Genomic DNA, 21,879 nt, shown 5'->3' with positions numbered 1-21,879 from the left:
CCCCTTCAAAAATTGTAGCAATGCCTTCCTCCCAGGTCCACTCTGCTGCCCTCCCCCTCCCGAATGATCCAGCCTTGCATCCGGAGCAATATTGAAATCCCCCCCTACCACAACCTGCCCTCCTACAAATCCCAGGGTTTCGTCTTTGAATGTTTGATAAAAATCCCTCTGTCCCACATTTGGAGCATAAATGTTAATCAATGTCAACTCTTTCCCCTGCAGCCACCCTCTAAGGCCTACACAACGCTCACTAGTGTCACGAAACACCTCTTTAATCACAATCCCACAAGTTTGTCTATTCAAAATAGCCACTCCCCCCATCTTTTTAGGCCCTATTCCCTGATGTATCAGCACTTCCCGAAAAGGTCTACAACTCAACAAATGAGCATCTCTCGGTCTTAAATGTGTTTCTTGCAAAAACGTTATATCCCACTTTAGCCTACCCAACTCCTTGAATACTCTACTGTGTTTCCCCTGTTTATTTAGCCCATTAACATTCCAAGTACCTACTACTAAGGTCTCTCCCTTCCCTTCCTCCCCACTCCCTTCCTCCTTCCCCACAGATAATCTCTGCTCTCTCCCCAGCTCAAAACCCTCACTCCTCTGCTCCAACTTATCTCCAAATACCCCCTCCCCTCCTCCCCCTTCTCCACATCTCCTCCCATCTTCCACAGACAATCTCTGCCCTCCCTCCCCCTCCCTATGGCTGATCTCTCTATCAACAAATCAGCCATCCCACGAGGAATCCACACCCTCTCTCTGAACATTAACCTCTCCAATCCTAATCCCTGTCCCTCCCAGCACACCACATACACCCATATCTCTTACAGCCAATCGTCCCTCACTTCTCCTCCCAACCTCCCCCCTGATTCAAACAGTTTATCACCAGTCCACACAGATCTGCATTCCCTCAGGATACTTGCTTGTCAGAAATCTTCCTCCTATCTACCGCTTTTTGTCCTGCTAAACTCTTGGCTCCTTGACAGCCTCCCGTAGTTCCCTCTGGTCAGGAACATCTTTACACCCCAAAGAACGCAGCAATAACCACGCCTCATCTGGGGTTTTAACTTTACGCGAAGCACCATCCACTGTTAGCCACTTGCCAAATGGAAAAAGCCACCTATACCAGATCCCCTTTGATCTCATAAATTTCGTGACTTCTTGGAAGGATAAACGCTTCTGCAAAGTAGTCCAAGCCAAATCTTGAAACACTTCAATTTTACAATTTTTCCAGATAATCTCTCTGTGCTGTCTTGCTTTGGACAAAATCTTCACCTTCATGGGAAAGTCAGCAAAACATACAACAATGTCCCTCTGGTGAGTTCCCCCCTGCGGGCCAGCCACTCTGTGTGCTCTCTGAATACCGAGATCTGGCAATTGGCCTCCCTCCTCAGATTTCAAAATGAATCCACACAAATCTCGGATCACTTCTTCATAATTGCTAAAACTGTTTACTTCAGGAACTCCCTTGAATTGCAGGTTATTCCGACACGATCTATTCTCCCAAGTCCTCTACCTGCTCCATAAGTTGCTGCAGTTCCTGTGTGTCTGCCATCGCCACTTTTTGCAGTTTCTCCAGTTCTTGTTTAGACGTCTCCATCCCTTCTTCCATCTCCCTGACGCACGTTCCCAAATCACGAATGTCCGCCCTAATATCTCTGAGGGCAGATTGTATATCCTGCCGGACCCCTGTCAAATCGGCCTTTAATTCTTTAAACCAAGCCACCATTTCCATTTTCACGCTGTCACCGCCATCTTTGCTCCGCTCTTCTCTATCCCCACTGATTCCAGGGTTTTTTTTACCTTGCTCCGTCGAGAACCGGAATCGTTCCAAACCCTTCTTCGCTGGCATTTCTCAGCCCACTATAGCAACCCGATCTGTCCTGCTCTCTCCTGCTAATCTCTCAGTCCTCTACTGCTCCACTGCAAAATGAAATAGGTTCTTGTTTCCTGCAGCTAGCCACTCTCATTCAGTTACCATATGTTGTATAGCATTTCTCCAGGGCCACAGCTCCTCAGGTTTACTCCTCCACTCCCAGTCTTATCACAAACTGATCACCCCACTGGGACTGTGCTTCTCTTCAGCTCTCTCCTCTGCCGTCCCGATCAGGCCTTCTCCTCAGCCCCGTATGGAAGCAGCAACACCACCATGCCCACTCCTCTCTGGGTGTTTCACCGCACCACTGCTGCCCTCAAAAGTCTCCTCCTGCCGCTCCCCACGGTCGAGTCCAGGTACGGCTCACTCCCGACCGCCGCTCCAGCCTCGCACAGGACGCTTCTCTGAATGGCCGCTTCGGCGGCAGCACTCCTCCAGCCTGCCCGGTCTAAAGTGACCGCCACATGCTGCAACAGGATCGCTTGCTCCTCCGAACCTGATTGAGTTCTGCTGCTGCTCCCCTGCCTCTTAACAGTCCTGCCAACAATCACTCATGGTTTCTGCGCGTGGACCAGGTGGGCAGCCGTTCCAGTCTTTAACTTTGTAGGTGCCGGGTCTGGGAGGGTCTCGTGACACCACCTCTCACTCTTCCGCCATCTTGGATCCTCCTCGATTAGCCAAAATCTTAGCAAAGAAATTAGTTTGTACATTTAAAAGCGAAATGGGTCTATATGAAGAAGGTTGTGTAGGACTTTTCCCTGTCTTCAACAATAGGATAATCTACGCCGTCTGCAGAGTACTAGGCAACTCGCTATCCTCTACAAATTGGGTAAAGAAAGCCCGCAGAGTAAGAACAACAGAAGGTGATAGAATCTTGTAAAATTCTGCTCTAAAGCCATCTGGTCCCAGCGTCTTACACAAGGCACTTTGTTGAATTGCTAGGGCTACTTCCTTTTCCGTCATAGGGGCCTCAAGCTTACCTTTAGAATCCTCAGAAAGCCGTGGCAAATCTAAACTTTCTAAATACAGTTCTCCCTCCAAGGGACGTGCATGCAAATGCTGATAATATTCTTGAAACACAGTCGCTATCTCACGATCAGTTCTCACCATCATTCCATCTCCCCGTTCCATATGGGCGATTATAGAAGAGCCCCTAGCCTTGTCGTGCCAAAAGTTTCCCAGATTTATTACCATAATGATGTAATTGAAACTTATAATACTGCATTGACTTCAATGCTCTTGCATGAAGGAGCTCCCCCAAAGAAGTTTGAAGCGTCAACAATAGATTTCGACGAGACAGAGAAAGATGCACATCATATTGGATACGTGCCTGACGCAGCTGTTTCTCAAGCCTCAAGATCTCATGATTTCGTGCTTTCTGTTTAAAGGAAGTATACGCTAAAATTTCCCATCGTAAAACTGCTTTAGCAGCTTCCCAAAAGAGCACAGGCTCCACATTAGTAGCCTGATATTCCGCTCATTTACGCAATATATATTCACGAAATTCCTGATCCCAATAAAGAGAGGAAGAAAACCGCCAATGAAATGTCATTTCCCATGACTCCAAAAGTGAAGGTACACCACACTAAAGCATGATCAGATACACTATATGGACCGATACCCGCTGTAAGAACTGCAGAGAAAAGCACAGTGGAAACAAGCCAACAATCGATTTTTGATTAGGATCCATGTGCTCTGGACATGTGTGTAATCGCGTTCCGAAGGATGCAATGCCCTCCATACATCCAAGAGCTCCAAAGTGGAGCACGGCAGTGGGATGCCTTTAACAGAAGGTCCCCCCTTCACCTGCTGAACTAGGAGATCTATCCAAAGTTGGGTCATGTACCATATTAAAATCTTTTCCCATAAGAACAGGGATATTTGGCAAACTCAAAACCTGATGAGTGCCTTTAAAAAATTGCAGTCGTACACATTAGGGCCATAAACATTACACAGGAGTAAGAGTTTTTTGTTAACACTAGCTTTAACAAAAAGAAATCTACTATTGGGATCTTTCCAAATCTGATGCACTCTAACATCCAGCCCCTTCCGAAAGAGAATCAAGAGTCCCGCTTTACGATTCAAAGCTGGAACCTCTATTAAATCTCCAACGCACCACCTCTTGAACGTCAAATGCTCAATTGTAGATAAGTGTGTTTCTTGTAAAAAGGTCAACACCAACAGAAGGTAAACACTCCACTGGAGATCAAATGCCAAGCAAAAAAAAATGGAGCAAAAAATAAAACCTCTCTCAGATGATGTCCGTAGCAAAGTCTTTATTCAAATCAACAAAAAAGCGACCTGACACGAGTCGTGTTTCGGCCCTCTCGGCCTGCGACAGGGGTCTAGAAATTGGTAATACAGTAAGTATTCCTAGAACAAATAGATTGCAGCCAAATCTCCTTTGGTGTCACACTCGAATCTCACAAAGGCATAACGTGGTCTCTCTGTGAAGTGCTTATCTAATATGTCGGGTCGCTTTTTTACTGATTTGAATAAAGACTTTGCTATGGACACCATCTGAGAGAGGTCTTTCTTGTAAAAAGGCCAGATCTGCTCTGACGATTCAAAGCCTGCAGCACCTTCTGTCTCTTCATGGGAGAAGCCACTCCATTAATATTCAATGACACTACCCTAATCGATGTCATAATATAAATAGTACACTGATTAAACCCGTATATTTTAAAGGGCCATGGAACTGTCCCAACCAGCCCAAAACCACAAAAAACTAAGATAACATAGTAGTGCTGCTCCATACCACACACACCCCCACACCCCAAAAGAAAGAACTGCCAAAATTAAACAACAAGAAAAAGGAAATTAAAAACCCAAACTTCTGAACCAAAAAATAAAAATATCTTCAGACCCCATTTCTTACGATCTACCCATTGACCTCCCCTCCCCCCAACCTTCCCCTTTTCCCCTTCATCCCATCACACACTATCCTAATAAGGACTCAGTTCACGCAGGAACTCTGTCCCAGGAATCCCAACTTCTTTGCAAAATTTATATTGTAAAAGAAAGAGAGCACTTCTGGTACTTGTAAAAAAAAATAATTACTTTTGTTTATAGATGTATCTGCTTAAATTAGAATCATCCATAAAAATCTAAATTCCCAAACAGATGTTTTACCCCCATATCACAAACTTCTCTCAACACTAGGAGTGGCCTAGTGAGAGTGGTGGACTTTGGTCCTGGGAAACTGGGTTCAATTCCCACTGCAGGCACAGGCAGCTCCTTGTGACTCTGGGCAAATCATTTAACCCTCCATTGCCCCAGGTAAAATAAGTACCTAAGCCGCATTGAGCCTGCCATGAGTGGGAAAGCGCGGGGTACAAAAAAAACAAACAAACATTTTGACTAATAACATTTCAAATAATGCACAGCAGGGGAAACGCTGCATATATATATATATATATTTTAATCACCTTTGGTTTGGCACGATTCTGATTTAAATAAAAGCCCTATATACCTTCACACTCTGATATATATCCATACACACATATATACATCCACATTCCTGCATGCGCCATAGTGAGGACGCTATGTATTGAAAAGTTACCCATGTAAATATCATTTATACAAAGTCACAGCTCCTTCAGGAATATCCAAGGGCATGATGCCATTTAAGTGCCGCCTCTGCACAAATTAGTACCTCTTCCTCATGAAATTATAGCAGGATGCATGTCATTCAAGCAGGCCACTACCAAATTGTAGTACTGTATGTCTTACACACCAACGTGCTGTAATTCACGGCATGTAGGCCTCAAAGATAGATAAGAGCAACTTCCACAGCTCCTTCAAATGAAATCGTGATTTTTCTTCAATAAATGTATAACTGTGAAAATCTGATTGACATAGAAAACGAGCTGCTCCAATCAAAGCTTTAGTAAGACTTCCATCAAAGACAATGGAATTAGCGTCAAGAAATATCAGCAGCTGAAGGAATTAAACCAGACACCCATCCTGACATATGTCCAAATATAAATCCAAACAATCCTGTCCACTAAAATGTCAGCAATTAAGATTGAACACTCGTGGATGGCAAAGTTTGAAGAAAGGCTTTAGCTCTTTTAGCCGACTCAAACAGTTGTGGCTTCTCTTCAGTGAACATCTTCAGACGCGCTGGATATAAGAGTGTGAACTGAATGTGGCTGCATATACCGGAGCATATGCCTTCCGCAAAAAGGAAACTTTTGAGGAAAAATCCTGGAAACATAGTATGGTCTTATTTTGATAGGTAAGTGGCCCCTTGCTGCATATGGCCCGCAAGATATCCGCTTTGTGAACATAGTTAAGTAATTTAAAGGTGACCACTCAAGGACGTGCATCCATGGATCGACGAGGGCCCGGCCGATGAGCCCTCTCAATCCGCAAAGGGCCTGCATCGGAGTGCAGTTGCAAAGTAGACATTAACCACGACTCCAAGAACTTTCTGAGCTCCAGATCCGCAGTTGTCTCTGGTATCCCACCAATCTTAGATTTCCTCTTCTGGATCGATTTATCGATATCATCCATTTTTTCCTCCAATCCTCGAAGTCTTGTTTGTAAATCCTCATTGGACGTGGCAAGGTGCTGCACACGGTCTTCAAGATCGGAGACATGCTGGCAGCATGCTGAAAATTCTCCCCGCAGAGATTCCAACCGGCCATCAATGATATCCAATTTATCTGTTACTTTCTGCAAACAGCTATCCAACGATTCATCTATGGCCTGTCTGACCTCCATCACAATCTCTGTAACCCAAGCTGAGTTTACTGTAGTCGGCCCTGCTGTATCTGCCATTTTAAGATCACTGTAGCTCGATTTCTCTTTCTCTCTACGTTGCGTTTTTGCAGCCATCAACGTTATCACACCAATCCGCACTCGTAGCTTAAAGAATCTTAATGCAATATTGCCACTTTCACCAATATAGTCCAGAAATGTGCCTTAAAAAATTCGAGGTTGGGGCCCAGGTGCTCCTCCCGACAACACCCGCTCGCTAGCATGGCATCACGTGATCCCCCCCCCCCCCCCCCCCCCCAGTAAATTCCCCTTTTAAGAGGAATTTGCTGTTTGGAGTGAACCTAGGCAAGTTGGTCAAGAGTTTGGCAGATTCCAATGTGTCTAGGCTCACAGCAGACCAGTCTCAGACACTGCATGTCCAGTTCATTGGGGGCCTTTTCAAAGACCCAAGAAGGTATAGGCCAAGTATGGTAGTCGTTTGTGTGGTAGGTTTTCCTTCCAAAGTTGGCCTTTATGGGCAGTCACGGTGGAGGTCGAGTGGCCTCAGCTAGGGGTACAGGTGGCGGTAGAACACTAAATGAGGTTTTAATGGCATGAGGTGTTAATGGCCCAGGTTCTGGTCCCTCAAGTGTGTGTGTATTGGGGGGGGGGGGGGGGGGGCTAAGGCAGTTGTGCCAGAGGTGAACACAGATATCTTCAGGATCGAGTCCTTGAGATATAATATGTGACTGTTCCCTGGTTACCCTTTCAAGTTTACCTGTCCTTTTTTGGATATTTATTTGGAATCTCCTTGGCCTCCAGGTAAGGTAGCAATGGTCAGGTCAATTCTTGAAAGATGTTGCAGTTAGAAGCTGTGGTCGTGGTACCCCCAGAGGAACACAGAAAGGGTTACTATTCCGTATATTTTGTCATGCCTAAGAAAGAAGGCACCTTCCAACCTATCTTGGATTTGAAGTGATTGAACAGATCTTTGAAAGTCCCAGGGTTATGGATGGAGACCCTTTAGTCAGAGATAATGGCAGTCCATTGCAGGGAGTTCCTTATGTCACTTGACTTAAAGGAAACATATTCACATATTCCTATTCAGCTACAACACCAGTAGTATTTGCGTTTTGTGATTGTGTCCTTATTTCTAATTTTGCACAGCTTCATTTGGTCTGGCCACAGCCTCAACAACTTTCTTGAAAGTGATGGTGGTTGTCGAAGCCTTGAGCTGACGGGGGGTATTGGGGAATTTCTATTTTGATGATTGGCTAATTAGAGCAAAATTGTTTCAGGAGAGCAAGTAGACCACTGCTCAGGTTATCCAGTTGCTAAAAGAATTGGGCTAGATGGTCAATGCAGCCAAAAGCTTTGACATTTAGAAGATAGAGAGAGCTTCAATGGGGACCCTTCATATTGGTGGCACTGGATTAGCCAAGGAGTCCCAGGTACAAGAATCTTAAGTGATTACGAGTGGGAGAGCCCCAGTTCATCCAAAAGTGGAGGGTCTGTTAATACAGTGGCCAGTCCAAATGCCAGATACATCTGTTTTATGGCTTAACTCTTGAAAGGGTGAAGCTGCGGAAGAGAGGTTATTCTGTTCTGATCATAGCTACCCTGTTATGTTCAAGGATGACTTTGACCTCTTTGGCATATGTATTTTTAAAGAGCTTGGTGTATAAACTAGTAAGTGAGTGGCAAATTTTTGAACAGTGATGTAATGACCTACAGATAGTGCCCTTGAAGTAATCTATTTTGGATTTTTTGCAGGCCGGTCTGGACAAGGCATTGGCTCTAGCCTATCTAAGAGTACAGATACTTGCCATCTCTTACTATAGGGCTTGGTTCATGTTTGGTCATTTGTCATCTCATCCTGATGTCATGCAATTGCTAAGAGGCATTAAGTTGTTGAAGACACCTCGCCACCTTGCTTTGCTTCCCTGTGATCTGTACTTGGTATTTTCAATATTAGTACAGGTATCTCTTGAGCTTGTCAAGGAAGCCATGTTGAAGGATCTTACACTAAAGGCAGTCTTGGTGGCTGTTTGTTCAGTGAGAAGTATATATGAGCTTTGAGAACCTTTCCTGTTTATGTCTAAGCAGAAATTAGTGCTAGGGCTGGTTTCTTCCTTTCTATCTATCTAGGGTTGTGTAATTGTTTCATGAATCAGTCAATTTCTCTCTTGGTGTTTTGTGAAGTAAGTGAGGGGAGGTGATGAGAATTGGCTTCATCAGTTGGATATGAGGAGGATTTTATGCTGTTTGAAGAGGACAGAAATTTTTTGGCAGTTGGATAGGCTGTTTGTTTTGGTGGGGTCAGAAAATGAGAGGCTGTCTCCAGTGGCCCCTGAATTAGAAACAGTAGCTTCTGTGTATGTGGTCAAAGGGTGTCCAGTCCCTTCAGAGCTTTAGCAGAGGGCAAGCTCCTCTTGGGTGGAACACAGCCTGATTCTGCCACAAGAAATCTGCTAGGTGGCTATTTGGTTGTCACTCAATTCTATGTGCAGCAGGTAAAACAGGATGTGGTCTTTGAGGTTAAGTCTTGAGGTCTGTCTGGTTCTACCTGTCATGTATACTGCTTTGGTACTTCCCAAGTGTCTGGAATGGTTCGGTGGGACAAAATGGAGTCCCTCCAGACTAGTTTTGAATCCACCTTTTTATTGGGGAAGAGTGACTACTACTACTACAAATCATTTCTACAGTATTCTGGCATTAAGCAGCTTTTGTGGTTGGCATTGTAGCCTTGGTTCTTTTGAAACATTCTTGTTGAGTTTTGTTGGTTGTTTCTTATTCCCAAGATTTTGGGGGTGACTTTTTTCTGCTTTGTCGTTGAAATACTGGCTAGTAAGTGACTGCACAGGATACTTAAAGGGAGGTGTCACTAGTTTAGTGGTTCTCAATCTTCATCTGCTGACAGAAGATAAACCCAAATGTTAAGACAGCTCTAGAGGGATTCAAAGGAAAGAAAATTAGCATGTAAGATCTAATTCAGTGATTCCCAAGCCAGTCCTTGATAGGCAAATCAATCTCGTGCATATTCGTTGTAGATATTTTGATTACTTGACCTGCTGAGATTCACCCAGGGACAGGATTGGAAATCACTGATCTGATTTCTCCTGGTTTTTGTGATTGAAAGGTTACACAACTGTTCCCTGTAATCAATCACTAAGGCCAGATGCACTAAACTTAACGAGCCATTAACGAGTAAGTAGTAAACCCTGGCATGCACTAAAGACTTTTTTCCGACGACGGTAGCAGCTAACGAAAACGGAATGCAGATGAGCAAATTGTGTAGAAACCCTATTGTAATGAGATACACTAACCTTTTCCGATTGCCTTAACGCTGGAAAATCTAACGAGAGGACTGTACCTCTCGTTAGGGCTGCGCGGGATGAAAAACTTCTATAATGTTCCAAAAAAAATAATCTGGGGGGAAAAAGTGCTCGTCAGGGACGCCCTTTATGGACGTGCTTCACTTTAAAAAACAAAACTTTAAAAACAAAACAAAAAAGACGAGCGCGTTTAGCTCAGCTCAGCCCCCCCCCCCCCCCCCCCCCGAGGTTGCCGCCACTTCCGCTCCCCCCTGCATCGAAATGACAGCTTCAGCACCGGTCCTCCTGCCATCCTCTGCACCCCCGTGGCCCCGTCGCCGCCGCTCCCCCCTCCACCCGCCCCCCTCCGTCTGCCACCGGGCCCTCACAGCACCTCTCACCTCCGTGTGAAGGCGCTGCAGCAGGCAACAGCTGATGGTTTCCCTTCAGACTTCCCTCCTTTCCTCCCTGGCCTGCCCTCGTCTGACATAAGTAACTTATGTCAGACGAGGGCGGGCCAAGGAGGAAAGAAGGGAAGTCTGAATTAGAGAGTTGCACGGGGACAGAAATCTTATCCATCCCCGCCCGTCCCTGCTGGAATCTTACCCGTCCCCACCCGTCCCCGCTGGAATCTTACCCATCCCCGCAAAAATTTAACCCATCCCAACCCGTCCCCGCAAGAATTTAACCCATCCCCACCCGTCCCCGTAAGAATTTTAATGGTACGTAAAAAAAAATTCCAGTTAGCTCCCTCAGTCTCTCTCTGGATTTGAGCCACAGCACTGTAGGCAAGGAAGGAATGGAAGTTGGAAGTTGGAAAACTCTGGTGCGCACATGTAAGACTTGTTTCCAATTCACTTGCACTGTGTGCTGAGAGGTCGCCACGTGCACACGCCAGTAGGTCAGGTGACATCTGATTCTCGTGCCTGTGTCAGAGCTGAGGTCTGTGCACCAGCCTGGTAGCAAAGAGGATTAATAGTAACATAGTAAGTGACAGCAAATAGACCTGAACGGTCCATCCACTCTGCCCAATAGTCACACTCATGATCAATTCATCATTAAATCAATGAGTGTGATATTATATACTTGATTATGGTCTTTCTTTCGTGTTTCTAGAACAAAGACCACAGAAGTCTATCTGGCCCTATCCTTATGTTCCAACTACTGGGGTTGCCGTTGAAGCCCACTCCAGTCTATCCGTCTTCTCATTTGTGGGACACAGACCGTAAAAGTCTGTCCAGCACTGTCCTCATGTTCCAGCCACTGAAGTTGATGTCTAAGCCCTTTCCAGCCCATCCTAAACCAGATTGCCATGTATGAGACACAGACCATACAAGTCTGCCAGGTATCAGCCCTAGTTCAACACAGCCAGAGTCGCCATCTAAGCGTCACTTGACACATCCACACACATGCAGCCATTTAAGGTTAGGTTTTATATAACGTCCATTTTCTAATTAGAGATCCTCTGTGTTCATCCCACGCCTTTTTGAATTCAGTCATCATTTGTGACTCTACCACCTCCTTAATGGAAGACTTTCCACATTTGTGCTGTTAAAGCAAAGAAGAGGAGGAGAAGACAGCACTCAAAGAAATTGGTATTCGGTAGATGAGAGGCTGGTGCAGGTGCAGCTTACACTTCTACGAGAAGACCGCAGAACTGCTTCCATCCCCGCGGGAACCCCGCAGGAACTGCCTCCGTCCCCACGGGAACCCCGCAGAGCTGCTTCCATCCCCGCGGGAACCCCGCAGGAACTGCCTCCGTACCCGCGGGAATCCCGCGGGTTCCGCGGGATTCCCGCGAACCCCGTTCCCGTGCAACTCTCTAGTCTGAATCGAAGCAATCAGCTGTTGCCTGCTGCAGCGCCTTCACACAGAGGTGAGAGGCGCTGTGAGGGCCCAGTGGCAGACGGAGGGGGGCGGGTGGATGGGGAGCGGCAGCAGCGACCTGGGGGGCGGGGCTATGGGGGTGCAGAGGATGATGGGGAGGCCAGTGCTGAAGCTGTCATTTTGATGCAGGGGGGAGGGGGCAGCAGTGGTGGCAACCTCGGTGGGGGGGAGGGGGCTGAGCTGAGCTAAACGCGCTCGTTTTTTTTGTTGTTGTTTTTAAAGTGTTTTTAAAGTTTTGTTTTTTAAAGTGAAGCACGTCCATAAAGGACGTTCTTGGTATGCGCAGAGCAGCCAGCATAACGCTTGGCTGCTCTGCGCATGCTCCACCGACCAACTGGCAGACAGTTTACCGATGAGCAGCTCATTTGCATTCCTATTCCTTGATGCATGCCCTTCCCTTACCGATTCACTAAGGGAATCGGTAAGGGAAGGGTTCTAACGATTTTTTAGTGCATCTGGGCCTAAGGCAGTAGCTTCTCAAAGGCAGCAAAGAGTAGCTGTAGTCAACACAAAATAATAGGTTCTGACAACAACACAAACTTGAACAATCAGTTTCTACTTTCACTTGTAGGGAGGATGGGCAGTTTTAAAATAGCCTTTTTAACCAAGTAAATGGCTTTTGAAATTGCCCTCAATGGGAGTAATTTTATAAGCGGTTTCTGCATGAAAAACATTTTTTACTTGCATAAATGGCTTTTGGAATTGCTCTCAATGCAGGTAATTTTATAAGCAATTTATGCATGAAAAGTGTTTTTATTTGCGGCAGATATCTTTATAAAACTATGTGGCCAAATAAGCATGTAAGCTTTCCTGGGGGCTTGGCTTAAGCATATCAGGAATGGAGTTTGCTATGTACACAAGGTTATTTTATAAAATACATGAATACATTCACAATATACGCATGCAAAATACTTGACTACACACATTTTCACCTTATTTGGAACAGGTGTGAGTTTGTGTGCTACTGGGGATAGTTTGGAATGCCTATTTTATCAAAGCGCATAAAAACATACTTAAATATTTAAAAATGCCCAGGCGATTATTAAGAACATTTTTTCTGGAGTCTAGGGTGGGCTGTTAATGGAGACACTTCAATTTTTAGGAAATCTGAAATTAGCAACACAACGCATTTCTCTCCTCTCCCCTTGCCATCCCTGGCAGTGTCCAGCATTTCCACCCCCCGCGCGATTACTGGCATTTCTCTCCTCCACCTTCCATATACACACCCACCACTTAATGACTGGATTTCTCTTCTTACAGCTGACACTGACACCTGCGCATGCTCCAGGCCCTGCACCGGCCCAAAACCATAATCTTGGTGTCTGTGTCAGCCAGGAGAAGAAAAATCCAGTCTTCGCCAGGAGGTGGAAGGTGGAGGAGACAAATGCTGGATGTCACGAAGAGGAAGGGTAGAGGAGAGAAAGTTTCCAACAATGCCTGATGTCAAGATTCCGGTTGATTTATTAAGGGAAACTAGGTTTTGTATTTGACAAAATTTCAGCCCTGAAGTGGAGAGGGAGGAGGCAATTATAAGAAGTGGGCTGCTATGAGCCTTCCAGGATATTTTTGGCTAATGATTTTTGATGTTTTCCTCTTAAGAATTTATTCAAATTATTTTAGATACCTTTATCACATCCTCTGGCAACAAATTCCACAATCTAATTTTGTTGAGTTATACTGAGATGTGAAATTCATTTAACTCGTTTAGTGACGACTGCACCAGCCAAGTGAAGCAGGAGCTTGTGCCATACTTTTGAAGCCTTACTAGTTTTTGTTATAAGAATTTGAGGGCTAGCTTGTGAAAGTGGCAGCATCCACCTGGTAGTTATTTAGTCTGGATGTTATACTGTGTATATCTGTGTGTTTTGTGACTGGTGTCAGCAGTTTCTATTTTTTTGTAACAAGGTTTCCACAACTGGAGATAACATGGTGGAATGTCAGCTAGAGACCCACAATAACAAGATGGTCACCTTCAAATTTGATGCAGATGGTGATGCACCAGAAGATATTGCAGATTATATGGTGAGTTTGGGTTAGTGGCTACATAGGAAACTCTGGAGAAGAGGTGCAGCTGCTCAGTGCTTTGCTTCTTTAGTTAGAGTGCAACTGCGAATCCCTTTATCCTCCTGTCTGAAAACTGGTGTTATCTTGTGATTTGACAGGTGGAGGAAGACTTTGTGCTGGAAGGTGAAAAAGAGAAGTTTGTGGAGGAGCTGAGACTGATTGTGTGTCAGAGTCTGGAGACACTGCGCAACCTACCTGCTGATGAAAGGGCACCTGGAGCAGAGCCTGTAGCTTCAGCATCCAGCAGTAGCCGGGTAAGAACCATCGCTTAGCAAACAGGTCTTCAAGGACACGTACCCATAGCTGCTTTTATTTATCTGTTCATTTCTAATTCAGACAGGATCATCTGAGCACGTGCAAATAAACCCTGCATCCACTCAAAGCAGCAGTAAGTATATTTCTCTCCAGTTTACTCCCTTCTTTTCAGCACAGGTTATCTATGCCGCTCTCAGGGTGTGAACTGGGATATGTAAATTCAGGTTTCCTTTTACTGCTTCTCCTTGTGGTGCTTGGGATATCCTTGCCCTTAACACTGGGCACCTGACTCTTCTTGGTTAATTTTCTCAGGTTTGAAACTGGAAGAGGTACATCTATAGTTCCACCTACATGAGCTGCATTTTTTTGAGGTCTCCCTCCTTGATCTCTTACTTTGTTTTAGAAACCATGAAGACTCCAAACCGTGACTCACTTCTGGTCTATCTAGGGACCTCTGCCTTCACTAAGCACACAGCTGAGCCCCCTTCATGGTTCTGGGCATGAGTAACCTATGGTCAGTTGTGTCCTTGACTACCTTTCTGGTCCAGGGGCATCTGTGACAGCAAAGAACATAGTGGTATGGTTCAGTGTACCCTCTCTCCATCCCCTCAGTGAAGTCAGAAAGTAGGGCAATACAGTGTCCACCTCTACACCCTCCAGTAAGAGACAAAAGTACAATCCAGTAGAGTGTTTCCTTCTCTTCTTCAGCAAGTGATATGGTTAACGAGGGCCTGTTGATTTGCCTTAATTCAGTTGTAGCTGGTTTGGGGTGCTGTGGTTTCTTTCATCTGAAAGTCTCTTTTGTCTGGGATATCCAGAGATGGAGGGGCCTTTCTGGTTTTGCAGCCTAGTGCTGGGAGCTGGCTTTCTATTCTAAGTCAGGATTGAACCAATAATTCTCTTGGTTTTTTTTTTCTTCTTCTCAGGTGACACTGTTCCCCAGTCTTCCCCTGTTGGCCGCTGGAGGTTTTTTATCAACCAGACTATAAAGAACCGTGAGATGCCACCATCCTCAAATTGCTCTCAGCCTCTGGGGGTTCCCCAGGAAAAGCCACTTCCAGGTGAGCTAAGGATATCTACAAAAGAGCCATGTAGAAGGTGTGTGCATCCCTGAAACCTGGGTATAAGCTGTTGTGATTGCTGACTTCTTCCCTTACCAACTTAAAATATATCTGTAACCAAGAATTTTGATTATTTTTTTTTTGTAGATTTTTTTTAAACATTTGTTTAGCAAGTTAACATTGTAGTTTCTTTCTACTGGTTAGGGAAGTAAAAATAGTAAGAAAGGAACTATCATTTTTTCATAGGTCTTTGAAAGAACATGCAAGGGCAGAAAGATCCATGAGACTTATTAATTTGTGCAGTGTCTTCTAACACCTAACTGCCTGTCTCTTATCAAAAATTTCATTAAGCTATCTAATCTGTTGCTTCCTAGCCCCAGAGAGAGAAGAGAAGATGCTCAGAATACCAGGTGCCATCCTTCAGAAAGAAGCGTCTGTGCCTAATTCCGAACCAGGAGCAAAGCAAGCAGACAGAACAGAACAGCCAAGTGTCTCCTCTCAGGCAGAAGGTGGCAGCAAGGTTGTGGCATCATCTGCCTGTGGAAGGGGCATAACTTTTATAGAACCTTTGAGTTCCTGTGCTAGTGCTGCTCTTCAGCCACAACCTGCATCCCTTCAAGCTGATTGCCAACTCAGTACAGCAAGAGTGTCACGTGATGCACATCTTGATGTGACTGAGTTTAGCTCTCAGTCTGTTGCGCCAGTCCTGGGCACAGAACCTATTCTTCAGGATGGAGATGCTGTACTAATTCCTGAGAAAAACGCTTTGCAAATAGGACAGTCTCCCAGCCTGGAAACGGGCCTCCTTCAATCATCTTCAGTGCCGGAATCTGATACTGACGGTCCACCGAAAATTGATTTTGTGGACAATCGAATTAAGAGCTTAGATGAGAAGTTGAGGACTTTGCTGTACCCAGAGCATAGCCCAGCTGGCTCTCAGGTAGAGAGTCTAAAGGAGACTCACAGTACAGAATCTCCCCTCTCCTCATCCACTGAGGACACTCTTTCCTGCTCCATCCCAGAGCCACCACCTGCTAGTTCTTGTTCCGCTGGAGCCACCCATGAGGAAGCCGAGGAATGTGGAATGATAGCTGCTCTTGCGCCATCTGAGGTGACTGCATGCCAGCCTACCAGCCTACCAGTGCTTCTGGGGGACTCCATCATAGTCACAGCTACATCCAGTGACTTGGACTCTCCTGTAAGTACTTTTTTTTTTTCTCTCTCTCTCTCTCTCTTCTCAAGCCACTTCTCTGAAGTGATCTCTTCAACTGCAAAATCTCAGTGAGGCTTTCTTCATAAGTGGGTGCAACAAGGTGTCAATGGAGGTGCAAGTATCAGGAATGATATACACACAGTGGAGTGCCAGGGATGTTGACAGACATGGTAGAGTGCTATGAGCATGGATTAGTGCAGTAGGGTGCCTGTGGGTGGCGGTAAACAATGACTGCTATTTAGTTTCAATAGGAAAATAAGTATTTCTTCAGTTTACTTCTGTTACTTGTTTTAAAAACAGCATGAGCTACAGTATTCTATATTGAGAGATTTTTCAGCCCTTATAACTCATTTTATGAGATTACTGCTTTTTTCCCCCCATTTCCTCCAAAGTTCTTGTATTTGGATCAGGCACAAGCTCAGGTTACACACTTAATTGAATGTGTGTGCAAATGTTTAGGTTACCTGTAAGTTTGAATGAATGTGTGTGTAAATGTTCAGGTTACGTGTTACCTGTACATGTGTATGCATGAATATGCAAGACCTGGGTACTTGTAGCTGCCTGCCTGCTCACTAACCCATCATTGAAACCAATTCAGCACTGACCTCTACAGCTAGAATGGCAAGCTAAAATAACACACAAGATCAAAATACCAGACTCACACCAAAGAACAAAACTATTCCCACACAACCAGTCATCGGGAATAGCCCACTGAGAACAGAAACCAAAATGAATACCCTCAAACTACTCCTAATAATCTACTCCTTATCATTGATCCACTTTACACTAACCACCCCTCTTGCGGACAGTAATATCATATACATACTGCACAATCATCAAAGACTGATTAGACACACCACACCTCATCAAACAGACAACAACCTAAACAAAGGAAGAACACCAACATGTAGACTGTCAACTCAGAATGCAAAGAAGGGCCCAAACAAACTCACCCCAACTAAGAAACGACAACTAATAAAAGTCCACACAACACCAAACGCAGAAGACCCATACCAAACAGTCCAAGTGGGCTACATCAATTCCAGATCCGCAGTAAACAAAACAGCAACTCTAACAGACTTGACCTACCTGGATCCACGACCAAAAAGACCCCAGGATACAAAATCACACACTGGACCAGAAAGGAAAAAAGTGGCATAGCACTAATCTATCGATCTACTGAAACCATTGCCGAGTCCATGACACCCCAACTTGAAATCGTTTCAATCAGAATCCACAACAAAACCCTACACGATTACTTAAATTGTGTCTTGTTTTACAGACCTCCAGGTAATTGGAACGAAGGCCAGACCAACTTCATGGACTTCATTTCAAACACATGTGTGACCAACTCCAATGTACTGGTACGAGGAGACATCAACCTTCACTTAGAATGCCCAAACTCAACGCACAAGAATGTAAGGAATTCCTTCACCTATGGGATCTCAAATGGCCACAAATGCAAGCAACCCATGTCAAAGGGCACACACTTGATCTCATCTCACACAAATTTTCAACAGACCAGAACCAGAGAAAAAGCAAATGATATTAACAACTACCGCCCAGTAGCATCTATCCCTTTGGTAGTCAAACTACTGGAAAGCATGGTAACCAAGCAACTTACTGACTATCTGAACAAATTCTCAATATTACACGAATCACAATCAGGATTCTGCTCCAACCACAGCACCGAAACAGTAGAAATCACTCTCCTAACCAAATTCAAACAAGAAATTGCAACTGGCAAGAGTGTACTTCTCCTACAATTTGACATGTTGAATGCGTTCGACATGGTTAACCATAAAATACAACTAAACATACTAGAATACTTCAGGATCGGTGGAAGCGTACTCAGTTGGATCAATGGCTTCCTAACCACAAGAACATACCAAGTGATAGCAAACTCGAACACCAGAATGTGGAGTACCCTAAGGATCACTGCTATCCCCGACCCTTTTCAACCTAATGATGACCCCACTAGCCAAATCCCTGCATCTACGCAGACGATGTCACGATATACATCCCGTTCAAACATGATCTAACAGAAATCACAAACGAAATCAAACTTAGTCTCCAAATCATGAACACATGGGCGGATACATTTCAATTAAAACTCAATGCAGAAAAAACAGTCTCATCCTCTCATCACCACACAACACGAACAAACCCACACATATAAACACCCCAGACTACATCCTTCCAGTTTCAGACACCCTGAAAATTCTCGGAGTTACAATCAACCGAAATCTCATGTTAGAGAGGCAAGCGAAAAATACAACAAAGAAAGTGTTTCACTCAATGTGGAAACTTAAACGAGTAAAACCTTTCTTCCCGAGGGAAATATTCCGAAGCCTGGTACAATCAATGGTTCTAAGTCACCTAGACTACTGCAATGCAATCTACGCTGGATACAAAGAGCAAATCGTGAAGAAACTCCAAACTGCCCAAAACACCGCAGCCAGACTCATATCTGACAAAACGAAATACGAAAGTGCCAAGCCCTTACGAGAAAAACTACATTGGCTCCCAGTCAAAGAGTGAATTGCGTTCAAAATCTGCACCCTGTTTCATAAAATTATTCACGGCGAGGCCCCAGTCTACATGGCAGATCTTATAGACCTACCAACCAGGAACACAAAAAGGTCAGCACGCACATACCTAAATCTCCATTACCCTAGCTGCAAAGGACTAAAATATAAAACAACATATGCATCCAGCTTCTCTTATATAAGCACGCAAATATGGAATGCACTTCTGAACGTCATGAAAACAATGCACGACCTAACAAACTTCCGGAAATAGTTAAAAACCTGTTCACAAAGGCATACCAGAATGATCTAACCTGAACTGCCTTACGATATTTGCTGTTATACTATCATCATACTTTATCATTATCATGTTTACCCAAGATCTTTTTACAATACTAAATGTCTATTTTCTTATATACTTCCACTACTCATGATATATTGTAAGCCACATTGAGCCTGCAAAGAGGTGGGAAAATGTGGGATACAAATGCAATAAATAAATAAACCCTGCAACACAATCGAAACTCCTACCAGAACTGGACAAAACTTAACTCTTTCTTCTTGAATACTTAATATCATTACTTAATACTTAATGTCATCTATGAACATTAACACTTGACCACTCTGTATTTCTCTTGCCGGAATTAGCGATTGCCATCATGGTACTATGTAAACCACATTGAGCCTGCATATAGGTGGGAAAATGTGGGATACGAATGCAACAAATAAATAAACTTTACTTAATAACAGATATTAAATGGACAGAAACACCCTGGACTGATCATTACAAACTAAACCTATCAGTACACTGGCGAAAGAAGGGAGTACACCAAATCCATGAACACACATCATACACATCAAGAGGTCATTTAGACACGAAAACATTCTGGCAACTGATATACAACAATGAATGGACAGCACAAACAGAATCCACAGACTACCTCCTGGAATGGGATAAAAGATGTAAATGCATACTAGATGAAATAGACCCTTACAAACAAGAAAGTCACGCAAGCACAGCTCGATACCATGGTTCAACGATGAACTGAAAAAACTAAAAACACAATCCGGGCAACTCGAACGAGCATGGAAAAAAACAAAAGATGAACACACACTCAACACATGGAAACAATCACAAAGAAAATACAAATACGCAATAAGACAGGCCAAAAGATCATTCTATAAAACTAAAATAGGAACAGATTACAAAGACACAAAGAAATTATATCGAGTGTGAACAAACTCCTAGATACCAATCTGGTCACTGCATCGAACACAGACACCCCATCTGCAGACAAACTTGCTAAGTATTTCAACGAAAAAATTGTAAACCTATATAACACGCAACCCCAAGGCAACACTGACATCGTAAACTTCTTAAACGAGCTGTCCTGTAGGTGTAATAAATAACTCGTATGGGAACAGCTCCCCACACAGATTACTTATACCAAGGTCCTAATGCACAGAAATCTTCCTAAGCAAATTTCCTGACTCAGTCTAGGGGAATATACAAGAACCTTGCTTCTGGCACCTAGCCAGGCTTTTCCCGTTAGAGAAGTGAAACCAAAGCCAAAGCTGATATATATATATATATATTGGATTTATTATAGATAAAAATGTACTAATATAGAATCACTCTGTAGCAAGGCTTAGCAAAATACAAAAATATATAGAACTTGCTGATGATAAAAACTAGATTGCTACTGAATACAGACTATACGAAATGATTCTTCCTGGACTGGAAGATAATTACACAAGCCTGATTTGTAAAAGAACTGATATTACCTCTTATGCAAAATACAAGTTAGCAGCTTATTCCCTGACCATGAGCTATGACATAAACCAATCTTTCCTGGATAAATACCATTCACTAATCCCAGACTAGGAAGTAAATCACTGTGATCTCGCCGCTGTATTTAGGTAGTCTTCCGATGAGGCAGGAACAGATTTCTTCTCAGATTCGAGCTGTTTTCCCAGCAAGTCTGCGTCTTAGATGTAGTGTAGGTCTCTCTGCAGAAAGCAGGTGTCCGTCCTTCCGTGTTGCTTCTCAGAGCCAATATATCTGCCGCACGGTATTTGCACCAGTTATGCAGGTCACAAGGTTGGTACCAAACACAGTCTCTGGCTCTCCCCGAGCCTTGCTGGGTTTCTCAGGTCTTCTTGCCAGTTACCCCTCTTCCGATGGTCTCCGACTAACTAACTTTCTTCTGTTCCCGCTTTCTTAGTACCTCCCGGTCAGGTGACTGCAGGGGACCAATCCTGCTCTTGTCCAGCTCACTCTATGAGCAAGAAAAGTTCTTTGTTTTGTGACCCTGAAGTGGTTAGTTTCTGGTTCTATGGGTCTGACTCCCTTCTTAACGTCTCAGGGTGATAGAAGGGGGTGGTTGTAACAGAATGTCCTTGGCTTTAGTAAGCCTGCCAGTGATTTTCCACCAGCTGAAAAGCTGGATCTTGCTGACACAGAGATGTTCAGGTAAGAGGTTATAGACTCTATCTTGCTGTATTATGATGAATTAGTCTTGTATGAACCAAGACCAGCTCAGGTGAGATCACAGGGAAATACCCCTACAACCCAACCATTGGAGAACACCCGGCTGACCGCACTTGGCTAAACTTTGCCCTCCTTACCGTCGATACTGTAGCATGGGCGCTCAGGAGGTTCGCCAACACTCACTGTAAACTAGACACCTGCCCCCAACTACCTACTGAAATTCCCCCCAGACCGCTTCATAGCAGATCTCACATCCCACCTAAACTACATGCTTAGCAAGGTCTCTTCCCAAAGGAAAAGGGCAATATTCTACTCATCCCGATACCAAAAGACACCATGAAAAAAGCAAATGAAATCACCAACTACCGACCAGTAGCATCCATCCCGTTGTCTGTCAAACTGATGGAAAGCATGGTAGCCAAACAACTAACAGGCTATATAAACAAATTCTCAATATTACACGAATTACAGTCTGCTTTTCGCCTG

The 21,879-nt window shown here is 44.3% G+C and overlaps 1 protein-coding gene across 1 annotated transcript in view; it reads left to right on the top strand.

Annotated features, from left to right (window-relative positions):
* The window catches only part of WNK3 (WNK lysine deficient protein kinase 3), a 584,725-nt gene that overhangs the window by 416,080 nt on the left and 146,766 nt on the right, over window positions 1–21,879 (top strand). Inside the window, 5 exon segments of the mRNA XM_030194275.1 lie at window positions 13,687–13,803; window positions 13,944–14,099; window positions 14,182–14,233; window positions 15,027–15,161; window positions 15,536–16,359. Of these exon segments, the coding sequence (XP_030050135.1) occupies window positions 13,687–13,803; window positions 13,944–14,099; window positions 14,182–14,233; window positions 15,027–15,161; window positions 15,536–16,359 (1,284 nt within the window).

This window comes from Microcaecilia unicolor, chromosome 2 (genome assembly GCF_901765095.1).
Source record: "Microcaecilia unicolor chromosome 2, aMicUni1.1, whole genome shotgun sequence".
Classification (NCBI taxonomy): domain Eukaryota; kingdom Metazoa; phylum Chordata; class Amphibia; order Gymnophiona; family Siphonopidae; genus Microcaecilia; species Microcaecilia unicolor.
This window is presented reverse-complemented; position numbering and strand designations above follow the sequence as displayed.